Below are 21816 nucleotides of genomic sequence, written 5' to 3'. Positions count from 1 at the left end.
TTTCAGATGCTGAGGATGAAAACTGGAGACTTCAGGAATCTAGTGCATTAGGATATCCTGTCGGTTCTATCTTCCCAACCGATCGACTGCCTCTGAGGCCACCCCCCACATCCTCACTGGTCCCCTCCTGTCCAGATGGTCCTCCCTTTCTTGGGTTATGGCCAGAGCCTGCTAAGCATTCTGGTCCCTGAATCTGACCCTGAAGTCTATTCTTAAAAGGCCAGCCAGAATGATTCACTTAAAATGCCAATCAGATCATGACTTCTGGGTTCAAACCCTGCGGTGCCCCTAGCTCAGGTAAATGAATGAGGGTATACCCGGCAGGCAGCAGGCCCTCTGTGGGCCACCCCTGCCCCTACTCTTCGCTATAGAGACCCCTCCATCCACAGGGCTCTTGGCTGCCCCCAGAATGCTCCAGATGTGCTCCCCACTGAGGGGGAGGGCTCCCTCTGCGGGACACACTTCCCTCCTCACTCCTCTGAGTCTTTGCTCAAAGGTCACCTTCCTCAAGGGACCCCTTCACTTCCATGTTTAAAACCAGCCTCCCCACCCTCCACCCCTGTTTGCTTTCCCCTGGTCATCAATACCCCCAAATACACCTCCAGTTTTGTCTTTACTGCTTCCTGACTCCTTGCTGGAACGTGGGCCCTTGAAGGCAGAGATTCTGTCCTTTTTTCTCATCTTCTCAATAGAAATTCATCAAATGAGTGAATGAAAGAACAGAGTGACCACGTAGGTGGCCATAGTAGTTTCCCTGTGGCTCCCATAACAACTCACCGAATACTAGGGGAGCTTATAACAATAGAAATGCATTCTCTTACAGTTCTGGAGGCCAGAAGTCTGAGACCAAAGTGTCATAGGGTCAGTTTCTTCTGGGGCTGGAGAGAGACTCTGTCCCATGCGTCTTCCAGCTTCTGGTGGCCCCAGGTGTCCTGGGCACGTGGCCACATGCCTCCAATCTCTGCTGCCATCTTCACATGGTCTTCTCTCTCAGTGTCGGTGTGTCTTCTTTACTGTCTGTCACTGGGTGGAGAGTTTTAAGCCACCCAGCCTGTGGTATTTGCAGATTGAGATAAGGTGACATTTTGAGGTTCCAGGTGGACACATCTTTGGGGGCCCCTAGTGAACCCACTAGAGTGGCTTTTGCAGGAATCCAGTTGAGGGGATAAGAGTCTGGACAGGAGTGGTGGTGGCAGGATGGACGCTGAGGGACATTTAGGAGATAAGGCTCAGGACAGCTAATTGATTTTGTATATGGGGGGTGGGGTGCAGGCGAAGAGAGCAAGACCTGGGCTCCCTTCTGATTGGGAAGACTGCTTTGTCTGGACTGTTTGAATTTGAGGTGGCCTGTGGGACCTCTAGGAGGGGACCCTGGGTCTGAGGGAGCTTGGCATTTGGGGTAACTTGACATCTGCAATCTTTACCTTTTCTACTTGTTTCTTTCCTTACACGTAAGAAATAAATTTCCCTAAATCTTGATACTTTTCAAGCTAGTGCCCCACTGTTCTCTGTCCCATCAGAAGCTTCCTGAAAGAGTGCCAGCACCGCTCTCTGTCCTGTGCCCCACCATGCTCTGACACTAGCCGTGGGCTCTTGCCGCAGCCTCCACTGGCCTCCTCCTGTGCTTCCCCCTCCCTCAATTCTTCATGAGTCCCAAGCTCGCCCCTCCCCCTGGCATTCACCTGCCAACCCACTCCAGCCTCCACATCCCCTCCCTGTCCAGACTCTCTCCCTACTTTCCCACCCTCCCCCATCCTCCTCCCCTAACAATCCTCACTCTGCCTCTGGGGAGCATTTCCAGTCACTTTCTTTGCGGAGAACATGCTCTCTCTGGTCCAGTCACCCTGGGTGACTCCTGAGTCCCTGAGACATATAAGAGATGCCCGGCTGCCCTGGACCTCACACCCACTGTCTCGCCACTCTCCGGGGTGCAGTGTGCCTTTGAATAGCAAACATTGGTCATCTCATCACCCCTATCTACGTCACTGCAGCCTTCATCCATTTACTCAACCCCTCAGGCTGTGAAGTTGGGGCAGTTTCACAGAACAGGGCAGTGGAGAAAGGACCCCGGTGGGCTGGACAGCCTTTGCAAAACAAGTCAACCTAGCGGCAGTCATGACCCTGCCCCACCTGCCTCAGTGTGCGTCCCCTGACCACTCAGAGAGAAACATCCTGATTGAAATATTGTCTTACTACTTCCTTCAACAGAGGCAGTCTGTGCGGACTGAGAGTGTCTACCCAAATGTCTACAGCTGCCTGAATCCTGTGACCCTGCAGGTGGTCTGGTCCTTCCATGAATCCAAATCTGCCTGTGACTAGACCTTGAACTTGCCTACGACCTCTGGTCCTTCCACAATGCCTCTCTCCTCTGTGTTCTGTCTAGCTCTCCTGGGTAGATGGCTCAGAAGCGACAAGGTAGCTAGCCAAGGTTTGCAATATCTTAATATCAGAGAATATCCAGAAATCACACACACACACCAGAATCAGGATTTGCTTTAGCATTTGACAGACTGACTCTAAAATTCTAAAATGTGGAAGTGAAATTTCTAAGAAGAGCCAAGATGAAACTGAACAAGCACAAGAAGTGTCCATTGCCCTCCCAGATGTTAAGACTTCTTATAAACTTATGGACAGTCAGCTGACGGGGTAAAAATGGAGGCCAAGAAACAAACCCAAATGGGTCAATGTGTAGGGCCTTAGCACCTAGAGAGAAGGCCTTGCACATCGGGAGGAGAGGCAGAGAAAACTGTCCACCTGGAGAACACTGGCTCACAGTCTTTACAAAATAGACTCAAGATGGACTCCAATTTAAGTTAATTATAATCAAATACAGGGAAAACCTATGTTACCAGGCTAGGGAGGGATCATCTAAACAAGTCACAAAGCAGGAATCATTAAAAGTGTGATAAATACAATTATATTAGAATAAAGAACTTGCATGTCAATATCATATGCAAAGTTAAAGCCCAGCCATCAACTCCTGGCCGTGTTCGGGATCCCGGGCAATCCCAAGTTCAATGCCATCTCCTTGTCCTGGGGCCTTGCCCTGCTGCTGCTGCTGCTGCTGTCCGGCGGTCAAGGCTGGCATGACCAGGTCTTCCCTAGGAGCCCAGGGGTCTGAGTAGGACCCTCGCTGTTCACTGGACACCTCATAGGCCTGGATGGTGGAGAGCTGCCTCCCTCTGATAGGGCCCATGGGGCTTAGCCCTGCTGGGATGATGAGAGGTCCCAGGAGGAGTGGGCAGGCAGTGCGGACCCACCAGCAGGGACCTCTTCCCGGTAGGAGGGGACGTCTCCCCGTAGCTCCATGCGCCAGCTGAGGGTGGCTGTGCTTTGGAATGCTTCTCAAGGATGGCTGACTGGTCACTGAAGAAAGACTCTCATCCTCAGGGGAGCTCAATGCAGGGACCTGTCAAAGCAAAGCACAGAGGTTGGCGTCCTGGAGGGTCACAGTGAGCTGAGCCTCAAGACGGGCAGCAAGCCCAACTGGGCACATTGTCCTTGAGGTACAATGACCGTGAGGCAGACCCTCCAGTTCTGCCCTCTCGAGGGACGCCTGCAGCACCAAGATGAAATCTAGCACGGAACAAGAGCGCAGTCCTGCTGGGCCTGTCTTTTCCCTAGTCTTACATGATTCTTAGGTCAAATTTTTAACTTACTGATATCAATCAAAAAAGATGTATTTTAAAGATAGGATTGAAAAACATGACTTTCAGGTAACATTTTTTAAGAAAAAAGTGTTAAATGTTAATGAGATCATCTAAACGTTGAACCTCAACATGAAATAGCAGAGCCATGATGAAACTGTGTTGGGCAGGTGGGGATGCTGAGGGTGGGGTTGGCTGTGATGTTTTTGAAAAGCTTGTTAATGTCCCAATCCCAAACCTAATGACAGATGGGAGCAATTCCATCATGGCCAATTTTTTTTCTTCTTCCAAAATAAATCCACGATTAAATCATCAGAGGTGCTGAAAATACAGTTTGTGGAGGGTTCCACGTGGGAACAATTATCCCATGGAGTGTGCTAAAACATTCAAAATCTGTTCATCTTAATTTCTCATGGCATTCTTATGAGGCGAGTGTGACCATCATCAATTAACTGAGGGGAAGTTGAAGCCCAGGCTGAGTGAGTGACAGGAAGCAGTTAAGGAGCAGGGACAAGCTATGGACCAGAGTGGGAGGAGCACGTCTGGCTTCACACACCAAGGTGTCTCGTGCTCGGTCAGAAAGCCAGGAGGAAGTGTCCCCTCCTCCTGGGAGGGTGAGCTGATCATGACCGTTTACACAGCATCTACTGTGGAGCAATTGGGGTCCTTTTTGAACATCATTTCCTTCAGTAAGACCCTTAGAAATGGATTAATGTGACTGTAAATAACCAGAAAAACAGGATTTACTTCAGAGAATGAGTTGCTTTCGGAAACTGCCAAACCATTTTCCAAAGCGGCTGTGCCATTCCTCCATCCCACCAGCAGTGTACGAGAGTTCCAGTTCCTCCACATTCTCAGCAGCATTTGATATTGTCAGTTTTTAATTTTTAAAAATTTTAGTTTTCCAATAGGAGAGTAGTGGTATCTTGTTTGCATAGTGGTTTTAATTTGAATTTCTGTAATGACTAATGATACTGGCTCTTTTTCCTGTGTATCATGTATTTACCATTTATATATCCTGTTTGGTGAAGTAAAGGTCAAACAGTTGCCACATCTAAGGTGTAAACAGAATAAACGCACCTATTAAAAGACTCTCAGACTGGATTAGAAGGAAATCCAACTCCACACTGTATACAGTAGGATGCACGGAAGACTAAGAGCTCAGAAGGTTTCAAAGTAGACGATGGCAAAGACAACGAGGGAGTTACAAGTGAAAAAACGGAGGGACTTTACTATTTACATGGGAAAAAGCTGACTTCATGGCAAAATACATTAAGACCAAAAAAGAAAAATTCAGTGTAATAAAAAAAAAAAGCCAAAATGCTTTTCTGTTATAATTATCTTTGCACCAGATAGCATAACATCAGCATTTACAGAGCAAAATCCAAGGAGAAATAAGAAGAAACAAATACGCTAGTGAGGATAATTGACTTAACAAAAAATCCCCTAATAGATCAAGGAGAAAAGTAAATGATCCAAATCCCATGGGAGACAATCAGCACTTGTTAAAGGAGACCAAGTTGTTCTACTTCAAATAGGGACCAAGATCTCAGAATAAAGAAGTGGGGCGAGGGGAAAGACTGGGACGTTTACAGAAAAGAAACTTCAAGGTAAATACATTTTCTTACGAACACGAGCTATTTTAAGTAATCTATTTATGAAAGTGAAGTAAGAACCATTAATTCAGTGTTGGAAATTTGATTATGTCTTTAAATAAAAGAACATGACACTGTAGCATATTGAAAGCTTACAGATAGAATAACTTACTATTGTTTTACAAATATACAGACAAGGCTTACAGATAAAAAACGCAGTCCTGTTAAAGAAGATGCTCTACCAGACATACACATGGGAGCATCCTACAGGAAAAGAGAGGGTTTCAAACGGAAGGGGAAGAGAGGTTTTTTTCTTTCTCATTATATGTTGTTTTGAGTGGTTGGTCATTTGGAAAAAGATAAAAACAAACTAATAAAACCATCTCCCTACTTCATGCTGTACGTAAGATAAATTACAAGGGATTGAATTTTATATTCTTTAAAACTTTATGGATTACTAGGACAAAACAAGAATTTTAAACAATCTACAAAGCGTTGTATTCCTATTCACACCATTCACCGTGATATATTATGAATGGATATAAGATTTAAATGTAGAAAAACAAAGATATAAAACGTTGGAAGGAAATAGTGATGAATTCCCCTGTAAACTTGTCAGAAGGAAGGCTTTCTAACGCCAACTCACAACACAGAAGCCATAAAAGAAAAAATAGGTTAAATACAATTTTTTCTAAAAAAGCATGCTATAGTAAGTGAAAAAGGACAAACCACAAGTTCCAGGAAAGATCAATAAGGGGCTAATGTTCCTAACACCCAGGAAGAATCCGACTACCTAATGGATCAACGTGCAAAGCCCCCTAACAGTCTTTGTTTTCTGTACCGATGAGGAAGCATCTCTGTATTGTAGGTAGTGTCTTTTTGTGCAAACCAAGAAAAAGTAAGAATCTAAACAAATTGTAGAAGTGACTAAACCTGTCTACTCATGGTGGGGGCTGGACAGAGGGTGGTGGGGTGCCCTGTGTATCTGCTCGTGGTTTTTTTATTTTGAAACCACAGGAGTGTATTACCTGTTTACAAATGTAAAAGGAAAAAAGGAACCGCTACTTGTGTGGTCCAGAGACCCAGGCCCACGGAGACTCAGAAATCCCCCGGGACCCTCTGGTTGGGGGAAGTGCTGAGGAGTCCTGAGCCAGCTGGTGCCACTGGAGCCAAAGCACAGGGCTATGAAGATCAGGTTTTGAACTTCACCTGGGGCCTGTTTTGTCCTTCTACAGGACGGCTTTTCATTTTGCACCTGGAGCAGGAAGTCAGATGGGTTCCCCCTGCTTCCTGGCTCTGGGCCACTGGTCCCCTTGGCCTCCTGGCTTTCCCCAGAAGGGCTGAGACCCAGGACAGAGGCCTCAGCTGACAAGTGGGTGTGGAAGGGACCAGAAAAGGGACAGAGTGCCAGGTGTCCGGGCAGCAGAACAATGGAATCCCCCTGGTGTCCCTGGGACTGTGCATTGGGTCTGGTGCCCCTGACAGTGGTGCCTTTGAGCACAGGTCGCTGGCAGGGAAGAAAAGTGGGCAGGGGGCTCCAGATGAGGGGAGCCGTGTAGCAACTTGGGGCAAGGACGTAGATGCCAAAGCTGGGCCTGTCCAACAGGGAGCTCAGGAGGGACTCAGCTGCTGCTTTGGGAGGTGGCAGGAGGTGGGGGTAGGGGGTACCCCGACCCCAGGTCCTGGAGCACCCCTCGCCTCCCTTCCTATTTGGGTCCCACCCAGTGCCCCTCACTCCATCCTGCCCTGGCCTACCTGTGCCCCACATACACCCCGATGCTTCCCTCCCCATTGCCCAACCTCGAGCCTGCCTGCCTGCCTTGGACCATCCCCAGCACCCTCATCCTGTAGTGGCCTCCGTGCACCTGGGGCTCCACCCTGCTTCCCTGCTGGGGACTGGCCTTGGATATGTGCATCTCCTGGCAAGCTCTGGAGCCCTGAAGTGCCTGAAGTAACCATAAGTTAAGGAAAAGAATAGTAAGTTGAATGATAAAGAAAATTTCTATAATTTTATTCATTGAATAATGTTTTTACGTTTAGATATAAAATATGTATATCTGTGTGCATATTCATGAATATATCGTGGGTATTTATGTAACAAAATTACCTATTAACATTTTATTTCTTTAAAAAATTGAAGCATTGTGGCAAAATGTTAGCATTTAAAAATCTTTCTTTCAAGAAATCAAATATACAAATGCTTGACGTTTCCTTTTCACCTTTCCTTTATCCCATTCCCTTCCGTCCATCCAAAGAGGTAACTGTTATCCTGAAGTCAGTGTTGCTTTATTTTACTTTCCCAACTTTTTTTTTCCCCAGTCTCGCGGCCTGGCGAGGGTGGGGCTCCGGCGAAGGGATGAGGGGCGGGTTCCCCTCCCGGTCTCAGAAAAGCTCCCAAAGTGGCAGCGGCGTGGCCACCCTGCCGCTGCCTCAGGCGGCCCACGAACCACCCACAGCGCCCGCACCAAGAAGTACCCGGCGCTCGCGACTGGCTGAGCCGGACCAGCGCCCCTGGGCGGGGCCGGCCCCCACGCAGCGGCCACGGGTCCCGCCCCGCTGGTGCGCATGCGCGCAGTCCCCGCAGGAAAGCGTTCGCGCCCACCCGCGCCCGGCCTCCGTCTCGCGCCTCGGCTCCCTCCTGTTTCCGCGCAGGCTTGTCGGCTCGGCGAGACAGTAAGAGCTGCGGTTGGCAGGGGGCTGTGTGGACCCAAGTCGGCTGCGGTGGCGCTGGCCTGTGGAAAATGCCACCAGGCGGCGCTTAGGTTCGTAGCTCAAGTGACGGCCGTTCCCCGCCCCGCCACCCCTGAACCCCTGCGACCGCAGGGGAAGAACCCGCCCACGCAGGGAGTACCGCACCGAGACGCTTCGGCGGGAACTGTGTCGACGGCCGGCTGTGCCGGGTGCGCCCCTGAGGTGAGTGCGGGCGGCGGCGGCGGCGGCGGCGGCGGCGGCCGGGCGCGGGGCGCGGGGCGCGGGAAGGAGGGGGATGCGGCGGCTGCTGCCCCGGGTCTCCGCGGGGGAGGGAGCCCGCGCGGGCCTTGGCGAGGCGGGGCGGGCGCCGGCCGTGTGGGCGCCGGGGGCACGGCTGTGGGCGCGGTGAGCACCCTGGAGCCCTTGTCGCTCCCCACCCCTCCCGCGGCCCGAAAATTGTGTCCCCGCCGCTCGGGCGCTCCGGCGACGGGCGCGGAGGCCTCTGTGGCGCTCGGGCCGCCGCCGAGCCCGCCCCGCGCCCGGACTCTCGGAGTCGCCCGCGCCCTGCGGGGCCGGAGCGGGCTGGTGCCAGTGCCTCCCGCCGCCCCCCAGCTGATCTGACTAGTTTATAATTTGGAAAAACTCCCATTCCCACAAGGTAGGTTCTTTTTTCCATTAGAGGAAATTATAATTCTCCTTTGACAGTTTTCTTTTCTGGTAGTTTCTTCGACGTGACGAAGGGATGATTTTATTCCTTGGAAAGGCTAAGCCAACCAAATGCATACTGACATTTAGGTCCAAAGCCAAAAAGAAATCAGTTTCTTCCTAGCACCGATTATGCTGTGGACATGAAAAGCATAAAAGTAGCAAACAGAGGCACCCTTCTTTACAGATCTTTAGGGTGCTTAGTGGCTTGTTTGGCTAGCATAGGAGTTACAGAGAAATAGGAAAGACATCGCCTAATGTGTTCTGAAAGGTGGCTTTCGTACAACTGTGTACTCTATCCTTCAAATTCTTTCAGGTTGCTTTTGTGGAATATAAAATTGAGTGTGTAAATATATGTATGTGTAATATATATTTTGTAGCAAATAAGTATATATATGTTGAATGGAACATGTGTATGTTCCATTCAATGTATCATAGTAATTAATGACCATGGAGAAAATTAGTTTTCCCAAATAAAGGCAGCCTAAAAATAGCTTTCTTTCTGGAATAAATAAAATAAGATTTTCATCCTCAGTATCTTTCCTTTACTTTTGAAAATATTTAACCTTATTTACACCACTAAGTGCTGATTGATTGATGATTACACAGATCTTACCAGCAATGATAAAGACAGGTATCAAAAGTCTAATTGCCTTGTATTCATTCTAGGTTAGACCATTTGGTCTTTTTACAGTTTATCAGTTCCAAGGGTGTTTTCTAAAAAGTGGTAAATTGGCTTTCTGAATGACGTATTGTGCTTGAGTATCCTGAGGGTGAAACGAACATTTATTAACCGTTTTCCCATGGCAAGAATGTCCTGTAGGCGTTGCGTTGGACAAATTAGTGGAATTTCAGCTTTTCTTTATCTAGTGTTTTATCTCCTTCTGAGATTTGAGGGACTTTAACATGTCTTTCTTGGCTCAACAACTGACAAGTGCATAGTCCAGCCATGTTTTTTTGTCCCTTTAACTATGGAATTGTTGCTGTTTAAAAAAAATTTCACACACACGTGCAATTCTTCCCGAATATATCACACCAATACCTCATTTTTTTCTTGATGAATAAAAATAGTATATTCCAGGACTTGTGAACAGTAAATACTGTGACGTGCTAACAAACTTATTTAGTGAAACTGATGTCTTACTGCCCCCCACTGAAATTCCGTGTGTGCTGTGTTCTACCTCTTTAGTTTTAAACTTTGCAGTCGTTATCAATGTATGTAAAGTTCCTACGCTCAGAAAAGTGCACATATTCATCCATTTTTAGGGTTAGACATTTAGCCAGCCACTGAAAGTAACATCAAACTAACAAATACAATCATTTACCACAGGAATTTGGTTTTGTTGAATGGTGTATGAGCATACTAGCGTAACTCCTGATAGTGCAAAGCACCGTAGGAACCAGCTTCTAACAGGGTGAACTGCTCGTGCATTATCAAAGAACAGCCAACTTGAGCTGGAATGGTCAGGGGCAGCTTTGTGACATTTCTGTGAGAGTAGAACCCAAATGGCCACCTAGTTTGTGGGTCTGTAGAGACCAAGGGGAGTTGAGAATCGTACTTAGAAACATGAGTGTGTCTTGTTCAGGAAAGTGAAGCATTTGACCTAGCTCAAGGAAAGGAGCTACACAGGGAAATAGTGAAAACTGATGACTAGGACAGGCTGCATTGTGGAGGCTCTTAAAAAAGAAATTTTCCTGAAAAAAAAAATCTAAAGATCCATGGAAACTCAGTGAAGGTTTTTGAGTAGGTGAGTGAAAGAGTAAAATCTATGACTTAAGATAAATTGAGAGCAGTGTTGACTAATATGTGTTCCCAGGATCATCCATCAACAGAGTTTCTTCAAAAGAATCTCCCAGGTCAAATCAATGGAGAAAGTACTGGGTTTCTTTACTCTGATTCTTCCCTAAGACATCAGTATGTTAATGTGCATTTTGATGTCCAAAAGGAAAATACAGCATTTCTCAAACCTATTTGACCATGGAACCCTTTCTAGGAAAATAAGGCATGGATCACGAATTCCATATACTTGGGCCAGTCTGTCTACAAACTGATATCTGCAAGATGGCTACTGGTCTGTAATTTTAAATAACTCACTTGATTTAGAGCTTAATTCTTTGTTCCCAAATCGGTTGTAATGCAAGGTCTCTCCATTTTCTCCATGAGTGTGTCTGTGCTTTGGAGTCTTCTACTGCCAGGGAGTTAGGAGGTGGTGGGATGTGGAATGACGCTTACCTGGCCCTCTGTGTCGCCTGCGTACACTGGGCACCCGCTGAGCTGTCCTGGTTGCTGTCTGGTCCTGGGGAGCCGGCCTGCGCAAGTGTTGCTGAGACCTGGCTCATCACATCCAGTGATGTTATTCCTTCCCTTCCATTCTGAGACTGATGGAATCGTTTCCCTGATCTGTTCCATGTTGAGGTGCAGGAAGTTCTGTGTGGCTCCACCAGGCTCGGTCTCAGAGATGCGAGTTCGCTGTTCTGTGAGGGCTTCCTGATTCCTCTTGTTTTCTATGCAGGAAATGGTGCCCATGTCCTGTACACCTCATTGCTCTGGGCTTTCCCCATGAGATTCCCACCTAAATCTTTCTGCCATGAATTGTTCTTGTTTCCTACAAAACTGAGTGTTTAAACCTCATAGGCAACAAACAGCTCTGTTATTCCTCATACTCGTCTGTAACTTCTGTTCTCTGAGGAAATGATGTGTCTCTTAAGACAGCTTAAGACAGGGAGAAAGATAGAGGCAAGAAATATGTGGGTAAGAAATCAATGATTATTTCAAAGATACCCCCTACCAAGCTTCTTAATACCCTATGGAAAATGCTGGTCTAAAGAACGGAGGGTTAACATCTCAAGAAGAGTAGGTGTGTGGTAGGAATGCTATCTCAAGTCTTGAGTATCGTGTGTGGTCGATGAGAGTCGTAACCCTCAGTAAGTGACGAATAACTCATTGTCTTTGTGGTCCTTCGTGCAGTCCTCCCCTACATGGACTCATGAAAAGCGTCTTGCTGTTGGGAACTCTTCCTCCACCGTATGAAGAGGGCCGGGCTAGCTTGCCGAAGAGATGGGGATCCACCTCGAGCCAGCGCCAAGCAGCAGACACGTGAGTCAGCCCCAGCCGAGCCGCCCCCTGACTGCAGGTGCAGCAGTGACCTTAGTTGAGACACAGACTGCCCCGATGCGCCTCCACCAAGGGGTTAACATGGGCCATAAGCAGATAAAGTGGTTCTAACCCACTTGTATTAAATGAATATAAACATGGAGAATAGAGGAGGAAGAAAAGTGAAACAATATGTGAGGAATAAAGGTAGAAAAGAGGAAGGGTCAAAGGTGATCATGGCCATTTTTGTTCTTCAGGGACTTTGAGAATCGTGGACAGGCACTGTGCGTAGACCCGTGGTCGATGGACGCTTGGCCTCGTACTGTCCTTGTGCGTTTCTGTAAATGACCGCCCCTTTCATTCGCGCTGATTCCAGGCGCTGTCCTGTTGTCACTGATGAATTCAAAAACAGTTATCTTAGTAAAGCACATTCTCAGGTACTAGACTAAACTAAATTCCTGATTAAATAGGTTTTCCTAAAGATTTCCTGAAAGTAGTGAGATAAATGTCATAAAACCAAAAAACGTCAAAACTGCAAAGGGACTGGGAGAGGCTGATAGCTCAGTGGTTCAGCGCGTACTTACTGCCCATGAGGTCCTGGGTTCAAGCCCCAGTACCTCCATTAACATGAAAAACAAACAAGCATACAAACAAACCTAATTACCTGCCCCACCAAATTCAAAGATTCCAGACAGGAGGGCTGTGGTGTGGGCTGTCAGGGACTGGAATGAGGAGGGGAGAGTGTGGGCCCAGCCTGGACCATCTCAGACTGTACAGGCCCCTCGGGGGGGGGGTGCTGGCTTTTGAAATACCCTTGACCCCTGGTCAGTGGGGACAGGACAGAGTGAAGCAGCTGTCACGTAGGGTGGTGGTGAGGGAGGCACTGGACTGTGATTAGACTTTCTACTGAGGATCTCCAGGACATCCAAGAGGGTCTGTTCCGGGGCTGGGGACCTGGGTTGGGTGCTGGTGACTGCATTAGGTCCCAAGTTGGGTGCAGGGGAGGGCGTGCTGCAGCTGGCGCTGAGGCTCAGGTGAGATTTCAGGTCCCACTGCCACCCTGCAGGGTGGGCTCCTTGCCAGGTGTGAGATTCGTTGTGGGACCTTGGCCCCAGTCTCTGTCCCCAACTGTTGATTAGGAGGCCAGGGCAGGTAGCTCTGCCCACCACCAAGACTGTCCCCAGAGTGGTCCAGAGGCAGGGCAGGAGAACGGGCTTCCCAGTGATAGGGGTCAGGTGCAAGTGTGCCCAGTGCTGCTCAGAGGGGCAGCATGAGGAATTTGCAAGTTGCCTCTTCAGAGAACATGAACATTTGCCACTGAAGAGCCCCCACAGGGCCGCCCCCGGTGACCCATCATCCCCAACCAGCCTTTCTCCCCCTGGGGTCCCCTCCTGCCCCATCTCTGGGTAAGCCAGCAGGTATAGCTCTTACGCTTATGTTGAGTGCATGAAGCCTAACTCCCACCTTACAGATGGGGGCACTGAGGCTGGGAGGTGAGGGACGGGCCCGAGTCCATGGAGCCATGAGAGGGGCAGCCCAAGTCCAGCTGTCCTGGCCTGGTTGGTGGTTGGCCCAGAGCCGGAGGCCGGCCACACCCAGCTCTTGTCGTGCCTACAGACCTGTTAGGATGGACGCCAGGAGGGGACTGCAGAGCAGTGACCGACCTTATGTCGCTGGCCAGCTAGGCCCAGGCAGCAAGAAGCAAGGAGTCCCTGTGGGCAGGAGGCCAGTGTGTGCATGGTCCAGAGCGCAGCGGTGCCAACACTAGGAGGCCGGGCCAGTTCTGGGGCACAGACTGCAGTGTCCCTCCTCCGCCTACTGGCCTCACTGCTGTGTGGGGTAATGGACGGCCAGGGGCTTTGGGAAGGGTAGGAAAACTGAGGCTTGGAGGCAGAAGGAACTTCACAGGATTCACGTGGGAACAAGTCCAGAAAAGGCGGTGCTGGCTTCCTGAGGCCAGGACAGCTGGGCTGCGTCCCCGCTCACCTGGACCAGGAGCTGCCCCCCTGCCCTGGGTGTGAGTGGGTGTCACACAGCCGGCACCCTCTCCTGGAGCAGGGCAGGTGACCCCAGGGTCACGAGTTTTGGGTCAATCTTTGGGGTTTGGTGTGGGTACTCCACCTTCCTTACTGTGACTTCGCCTGAGCCTCCGTTTCCTCACCATGAAATGGCGGAAGGGCAACCTTGCCGACCTGACCAAGGCAGGATGCAGGAGTCAGTCCAGGCAGAAGCCTGGACCCAGTGGCTGCAGGAGAATCTGGGTGGGGGATAAAGGAGGAAGGGAGCTTTCTGGCATGAGTGTAGACGGGAGGCTGATGTGGGCACCTGTGTGGCCCTGTGACAGGGAGCAGGGTAGGGGGGCGCCAAGAGGAGGCAGTTGGATGTCACAGCCAGAGACCGGGGTCTGACGCTACCTTCATCCCCCAAAGAATAGGTCATTTTTTTATGTGAGTAGGCAGAGATGGGAGGGGAGTTTGCACCCACATGGGCTGAGGGTCAGTTAGCGGGGCTGCAGGGAGGCTGTGGGATGGCTGGAATGAGCTTTCTCCTCTGCTCCCCTGTGCTGCATCCCCTCTGGCTGGGTTTACAGATCCTTCCCTGAAAGATGGGGTTGGGGAGGGGCGAGGTCAGAGAGGCCACAGAGGCCCAGAATGGGAGTGACCCCCATGGTCACCACGAGGCTTGCAGGCAGGCCCAGAGCAGAGGGGTCGTGCCAGTCTGTCCATCCAGATGAGCACATCCGAGGCCCATGTGGCCTGTGGCCCTGGCCTGGGCTGCCCACTACTGTCACCCAGGCCTAGGTGGGAAAGGACATGCCCGGGCAGCTGACTTCCTGCCCCTCCCGCCCCTGCAGGTGAACACATTGGCAGGTGACAGGTGCATAGTGCAAGTGCATGAGAGCAGGGCCCAGGGCCTGTGTCAGGGCCCCAAGCTCGGGGTAGCACTGCCCTCAGCATACTTGAGTCCCAACCTACCCACGGGGTTCACAGTCCCCTCTTCTGCTTTCTCTTCCAGGTGCTGCTGGCAGCCCCAGGCTGGCATCCAGGCCCCGGATGTTAGGAGCCACTGCTGCTCCTTGGTCACCTGAAGCCCTCTCTTCTTCCTGCCTCCGCTCAGCGCTCTGCAACCTGGCCCGAGCCCAGCCTGGCCCTACTCACCACCGGACCCTGGCATGTCAAGGCCTGGCCCACGCCTGCCTGCTCAGCCCGTGGAACTCTGGCGGCCCCACCAGCTAGGACGAGGGGCCAGGCCGCTGCCCCGGGCGCACTATGGGTTTTCCATCCGCTGTTGCTGCTGCTGCTGCTGCTGCTTGGGCCCCAGCCAAGTGTGGCTTCGGAGATGGATGTGTGTCTTTTGGTGGGCCGTGCCCCATGCTGGTGCAGGGCAAGTTCTTCGGGTACTTCTCGGCAGCCTCTGAGTTCTCCGCCAACGCCTTGCGCTCCTCCTGGACTCTGTGCAACGTGGGCCCGTGCCGCTACAAGCTCTGCATGAAGGTGGCCAAGGTGCCCACCTGCAGCAGGCCCGCCCATGTCCGCGTCTACCAGTTGGAATCCTTCCTGGAGTCCACACCCAGCTACTTGGGCCTGGAGAGCTGTGATGAGGTGCTGAAGTTGTGCAATTCGTCACGTCCCCTAGCCTTCCTGCAGGCCAGCAGGCAGTTCCAGCAGATCGAGAGACAGCTGCCACCGGACAATGACACCAGGCCCCAGGGTGAGGCCCTCCCACCTCAGTGACAACTTCTCCGTGGAGCACCTGGTCATGGGTAACCACAACCCCAGTGATGTCGCTGGCGGCCCTGAGAACTGCCTCACCAGCCTGACCGAGGACCGGGGCGGGGATGCGCTCCAGGTGAGTGACCGTTGGGCACAGGCCCAAGGGGCAGCCCCCTGGGCAGAGGGCAGTGGGGAGAGGGTCTCTTCAGGCCTGCCCTGGCCACCCATCCCTGAGGGCTCCCTCGGGGAAGCCGGTTGCACTGTGAGAATAGGGACCTGCCTGGGGTGCCTGCCTGTGGCCCCAGGGCTGGGCATGGTGCAGCACACTGGGAGGTGCTTGCTGAGTGTTCAGGGCAGGATGGGTCTGGTTTCTCCCAGGATGAGGGATCTTTTCATTTCCGGCTGGGGGAAGGCCCCTCCTCTTCTGCAGGTAGGACGATTCTGACGGGCCAGCAGGCTGCTGTGGCCTGTGGCCAGGGTCTGCAGGGGCCTCCTGGGACATGGGGGCAAAATGAGGAGAGTGGGCTGTTGGGATGTGTGGTCAGGAGATGCAGTTTGGGGGTTGCATGTGTTGTGGCTGCACAACTCCTCATCCTACAGGTAGTTCCCCAGCTCCTGGGAGGTGTTCTGCTCCAGGGATGAGGGGCAGTGAAGAGGCACAAGGAAAGTCCCTTGTGTCCTGGTGCTGCCTTCCGGGTCGGGGGAGGGAGGAGGCACTAACACCCAAACACAAGAAGCAGGTGTCAGGTGTGGGGTGAGGGGGTCCCTGGTGTCGGGACTGCGTGTCATGTGGAGTTGGGCTGATTTGGTCAGGGACCTGTTTTTAAGATTCTGGAAGAGGTGCAGGCAAGCCTTGTGGCTGTCAGAGGGAAAGGCGGGTGTCCCAGTGTGCTGGGCGGGTCCCAGCAAGGAGGGGCTGGGGCACAGTCCACCTTCTTAGCAGTTTGGTTTTCTTGGTGAGCGGGGCACCTGTGCAGGAGGGCACCCAGCAAGGAGGGGCTGGGGCACAGTCCACCTTCTTAGCAGTTTGGTTTTCTTGGTGAGCGGGGCACCTGTGCAGGAGGGCATGATCAGTGGACTGGGACCCCGGTTGGGCCTCCATGGCAGCAGGACAGGTAGGAAGACCTGCAGACACTTGGAGGGGAGCCCCCCTTTGCAGGAAGCCCAGGATGTTGGGAGAGGCTGGGGCCTTAGCCAGGGCAGGGAGGGCAGCAGGGACCAGTCTGGGCTGGGCTTTCCTGCCAGCAGGTCATCACGGGAGCAGGTGATGTGGTCCTGAGCCAGTGGCAGTCATGGATGCCACAGAATAGCACCTGTAGAGGCACAGAATAGCCTAAGTGGGGTTAGAGAGGAGGCTGGTTATCCTGGACCTGTTTCTATTCACGGCCCCCGTCCGAGTACCCCAGATTAGAAACGTGTTGAAGCAGCGAGGTGCTGGAGAGGATCAGGAGAGGAGGGAAGAGGTGGCCAGACCCCCGGGAAGAGGGTGCAGGTGTGGCATCCAGGACACATCAGAAAATCCCGATCTTGCACCCATGTTTCAGGGCCCCCAGCGCTGGGGTGGGAGGCCTGAGTGCAGATCTTCAGGCTGGGCAAGGTGGTGGTCACTGCCACCTTGGCTGGGGCAGCTTTCCTCCTTCCTACAGGGTGGAGTGTGCACAAGGGGTGTGTGTGCGTGTGTTCAGTGCATGGTGCACGTGTGTGCACATGGTCACGCCTGCCCCCTTCCAGCATGTCAGCATGTGTGTGTGTGCATTGCGTTCTGTGCATGTGTGTGAGCGTGGGAGGTACTCGCATCCACCGTGTGTGAGTGCGTGTGTAGGCCGATTTCAGCAGTTGTGACAAAGCGCGTGTTGAGGCTGTGTGGCAGGGCTGGGGCCCTTGAGGGAAGACGGCTCACAGGGCCAGTGGGCTGGGGCTGCCATGATGTGAAGCAGGGAGCTTGGCTGCAGGACAGGACACGGTCACCCAGCCCAGAGGCAGCTCAAACCCCCATGCGCGTGCCCCGGACTCCAAAGGCCTTGATGCTCTGAGACCTTGGGAGTAAAGATCTTGGTGGTGGTGACAGCAGCCCCGTCTGAGTGTCTCTTTGTGCAGGAAGCACCACCTGTCAACCAGTTTACTCCTCCCAGCAGCCCGGGGATGTTTCCTCAGCGAGGCGCCACCGGCGCGGGGCCTTTGCACAGGCTGTCCCCGGGGCTGGCACACCCACAGGGCCCCTCCCTCAGCTTGTCGTGCCCTGGCCGCCCTGACCCTCTGACCATGCTGCTTCAAGTGGCAGCAGCCCCAGCCGCACTCTCACTGCACCCTGTCTCTTTCTCTTCCCACATGGCGTCGCCTGTGAACACTGGGTAATTCCTTTTTTACTTATTCTTTGTCCTGCCATGATGTAGTCCCCAACAGGGCAGAGGAGTTTGCCCTGCTGGCTGATGAAACCCGGCACACAGGAGGCCCTGGATTAATACCTACGTAGTGGAATGAGGCAAAGGGAGTTTAAGGCGGCAGCCAGGGTAACACAGCTTGTAGGGGGAAGACAGTGGGCAGAGCCAGCTCTTGTCACCTGGTGGTGCCGCCTGTGGTGTCTCCTGCACTGTGCTCTACTGGGAGGGGGAGTGTGTGTACACGCATGTGTGTCAGGGTGCGGTGGCATGCAGACCAGAGAGGTCCAGCAGTCATTCAGAAGACACACACCTGAGCCAGGCAGGTGCTTGTCCCAGATTTTGCCGGCCAAGCCTGTGCCAGGGAACTTTGCCTCTCACAGTGGTTAGGGGAGGCTGGTTCACCTGTGTCCCTCCATCCATAGCCCAGCTAGGAGTCAGCAGGAGGCCCAGGCCAACACGTGGGCCGTTTTCAGCTCTGCCCTCGCCTGGCCTGTCCAGATGCCACATGGCCACATCAGGCATCTGGCTGGGAAGTGTTTCTTGGGCCAGAGCAACTGTCCTCTGTCGTCCACCTCTGTCCCCGCTTGGCGGTACCTGTGCAGCTGGCCTCCCGCTCCCCCGGCCTCTCAGTTCCGTGTCCCTCTCCCTCTTATGGTAGTCTTTTGTGCATTTTCCTACCCCTGGCCAGATGGGCCAAGTCAGGACCCATGGGTGCTGGGGTGGGAGGGACTGGGGACTTGGTGGGGGAATTAAGAGAGCCGTCCTGTCCCCTGTGGTCCTCATTTGGACATCCATGCAAGGGGCTGAGGAGGAACTCCCATGCCCCAGGACAAGCCCTAACTTCAGAGGCCCTGGAGCACACCCTGAATGCCTGGGCAACAGGCCTGGTGGGCGAGGGCAGGGCAGGAATGGACTGGGGCTGACCCACTGCCTCTGCTGCCCCACCTACTGGGCTGGGGAGAGCTCTGCCCAGGGAGCAGGGAGGCCCAGCAGGATGCGGGCCTCTCCCAGGGCCCTCATCCCAGCCCACAGGGGCCATCGAGGCCACAGCCTCCAGGCTGGGGTGCCAAGGTGGGATGGATGCTGGGAGCCCCCTCACCATGTACCCTCTCTCCTGGGTGAGCAAGGCTGCCTGGCCACCATTAGTTGGCTCTGTTAATCCAGTAATGAGACATAAACGAGGCTTCCAGACAGAGGGGTCATTGAGCCAGGGAAGAATGGCTGCTTCCTTCTGGGCCTGGAGGGGCAGCCCACCCCCCAGCCTTGCCCACTCCTCTCCTTCCCCCTTATAGCCCACCCAGCCCAGGAGCTCTGTGGCCACCCAGCAAAGGGGGTCCTGAGAGCCTCTGCCCAGCACTGTGGGCCCCAGGAGTCCTTATGGACAGTCCCCCATTGTGGATGCATTAGTCTGGATAACATTTGTCAGGTGTCGGCTGTGAGTGGGACACTCATTAAAGATATAAAAGTGATAACAGAAATAGAAGCCACGACTCGCTAAGTGTCCCTCCGTGATGGGAGCACGGCCAAGGTCAGGGGTCAGTCTGTTTCTTGGATCAGGGCTCCATACGTGATGCGGAGCAGCCACCAGTAGTTGAGTGTCCCTCTGTGGTGGAAGCCTGGCCAAGGTTGGGGGGTGGTTTGTGACCAGGATCAGGGCTTGCGTGTTATTGGGGCCAGGCACCCTGTGTCCAGGATCAGAAGTCAGCCTGTGATGAAGATCGAGGCTCAGTGTGTGACCAGGTTCATGTCTAGGCTTGGGGGTAGTCTGTGCTCTGAGCCGGTGGCCCCCTGCCAGGCCTCTCCTGATCTGACCCCTCCTCTCCACCGCCTCCTCCCACCACATCCTCACCACCTGGGGCACCACGGTAACCAGCCCTGAAATAATGGGTATTTTTGCAGCTGAGGCCTAACCTGAGTCTATCCTGAAAGACTGAGCTCTGCAGCAGTTGCCATGGGAACCAAGGGGCATCCTCTCTCTCCCACCCACTGCCAGTTTCCCCGTCACTCAGGCTTCCACCTGACACCTGGGCTGGGGCAGCAAAGGGGGATGGGCAGGACGTGCCCACCCTGGCCCTGCTTCCAGTCCTGTCTCCTGGACCCCAGGCCTCTGTCCCTTTGTCTCAGCATGATGGGGTGGGATGGCTCAGCAGGGGAAACCACTGAGGTCTAGAGTGCCAAGCAGGGGGCCCTGTGGTCGGCTTTGGCAGGCAGCCTTAGTCTGGGGGCCAGCGAGCGGAGCACTTGGAATCTGATCCTGGGTTTGATCCCAGCTCCTCTCCTTGTCAGCCTAGGGGGTAACTTGGCCTCTCTGTCTGCATCTGCCAAATGGGCGTGGTCACAGAGCTGTTGCGGTCACCCGAGCGAAGTGGCAGTGATGAAGGCCCGATGTCTGGGTAGCCTCGGCCGTCATACCTTCAGAGCCCTCACCTGCCCTGTCCCGAGCGCACGGAGGCAGTCCTGGGGGTCCCCGACCTCCCTCAGGCCTGGTCTGCTCCCCTTCTCCTGCACCCCGGCCCCCAGGGTTCTTCCACGACATTCCGAGTTCAAAGTGAACTCCTATTTGTGCAGTATCCTTGAGACCCTGGCTTTACCTGTCTTCTGAGACTTGGGCCTCCACACCGTCTCCAGGGCAGACCCTCCTGGCTGTCTGGACCACCCCTTTTTGAGCCTCAGTTGTCTCTGCTGTACGTGAAGTGAACACTTGGTTCCCGGGTGGACTGAGACTCAAGGCTTCTGTGTACTGAGGTGACCAGCACAGAGCAGGCGCAGGGGGGAGTCAGGACTGCTTGCCCAGGATGCTCCCCAGAGAACCAACCTTGGAGGGAGCAACCTTCTTTGAAGACTAGGGGGCCCAGTCCCACTGGGCCCTCCTCAATAGGGGAAACGGCATCTCTTCACGTGGACAGGCTCGCGTCTTTCCACCTGAACAATGAGAGCAGAGAGGCCTCCCTTGTGGGATCACAAGGCATTGCGCCCAGACCCAGGATGTGGCTCAGAGCCAGCCCCTCGGCCCCCCCAGCCCCCAGAGTCAGGGTCCATGCAGAGCTCAGCCCTGCCCCTGCCCTGTGGCCCTCCCTGTGCCTCTGCTGCACAGCTGGGAGCTCAGGGATCAAGCACAGTCCACGCCCACCCCAGTAAGGTTGGAGCCACCCCTCCTACCCGTCCCTTGTTTGGCAGAGGGGCTCTGCCTCTGGGTTCAGGGGAAAGTGGGGCCCGTGGGAGGGTGGGCTCTGTGAGAGGAAAGTTTCTGCGAGGGTGTGGGGGGTGTGGAATTCTCAATTGCTACATAACTCAGCAGGGAGAAGGAGCCCCACCTTCCAAATAGGGGAAGTTAGGGGTGTCCCTTCCTAGTCTCCAGTTCATTCATCAGGCCCCTCTTGATGGTCAGTTCCCAGCGCAGGCACGGGGACTGCTGGGAGGGGATTCTGCACCTCTCCAGCCGCCCTCCTCAGAACAGAGTGCCTGGACACTGAGCCTGCTGGCCATCAAAGTGGGTTCCCTGGGATCAGCTCTGATCCCAGCAACGTGCCCACACCGGTCACCTCCTACCATTTCAGGCATCAGTCCGTCCTCAGATGAGGGGTGCGAGGCCAGGGTGGGATGTACTTGACGGGCCCATGGCGGTGGGTGGTGGGCCACCACGTGACCCTGTCCCTTTGGCTCCAGAGCCCACCCTCTGGGATCTACACAGTCCTCAGTCTCACCCCTGGAGGTGGGGTCTGCTCCCCGGAACCACAGAGAAGCTGGGCTCCAAGTGGCACTGAAGACCCTCTCTTGCCAGGCCAGGTGTGACCTGCCGTCAGGCAGCTCAGCTCCCCTGCTCCAGCCCTGGCCGAGTAGGTGGTGTGGTAGTGGCCCAGATCTAATGTGGGTCCCAGAGCTGGGCCTTGGCAGTGCCATCTCCTTGGTTCCTGGTACATGGGTACCACGTCAGCACATGCTGGGTGCCTGGCCCGGCCTGAGCCTGGCCCACAGTAGGTGCTTCGTGAG

General features: G+C 53.5%; 2 protein-coding genes across 58 annotated transcripts in view; both read left to right on the top strand.

The window, feature by feature from the left end:
• LOC116656675 overlaps positions 1 to 21816 on the top strand; it is a 144369-nt gene that overhangs the window by 95059 nt on the left and 27494 nt on the right. For 11 of the 14 annotated variants that reach the window (XM_032464848.1, XM_032464843.1, XM_032464841.1 and 8 more), the window contains one exon: positions 11607 to 11737. In XM_032464848.1, coding sequence (XP_032320739.1) covers positions 11607 to 11737 — 131 coding nt within the window. Of the gene's footprint in view, positions 1 to 2208; positions 5636 to 7561; positions 8156 to 11606; positions 11739 to 21816 lie in introns of those variants that run through there. The other 3 variants (XR_004314165.1, XR_004314164.1, XM_032464847.1) reach the window with 3 other exon arrangements.
• LOC106730443 (ankyrin repeat domain-containing protein 20B-like) overlaps positions 14817 to 21816 on the top strand; it is an 82235-nt gene continuing 75235 nt past the window's right edge. For all 44 annotated transcript variants that reach the window (XM_032464813.1, XM_032464812.1, XM_032464798.1 and 41 more), the window contains exon 1: positions 14817 to 15581. The gene's annotated coding sequence lies outside the window, so the exon portion shown is untranslated. The remainder of the gene's footprint in view (positions 15582 to 21816) is intronic.

This window comes from Camelus ferus, chromosome 22 (assembly GCF_009834535.1).
Source record: "Camelus ferus isolate YT-003-E chromosome 22, BCGSAC_Cfer_1.0, whole genome shotgun sequence".
NCBI classification, from domain to species: domain Eukaryota; kingdom Metazoa; phylum Chordata; class Mammalia; order Artiodactyla; family Camelidae; genus Camelus; species Camelus ferus.
The sequence above is the reverse complement of the archived record's forward strand: the minus strand, read 5'-3'. Positions and strand labels throughout refer to the sequence as shown.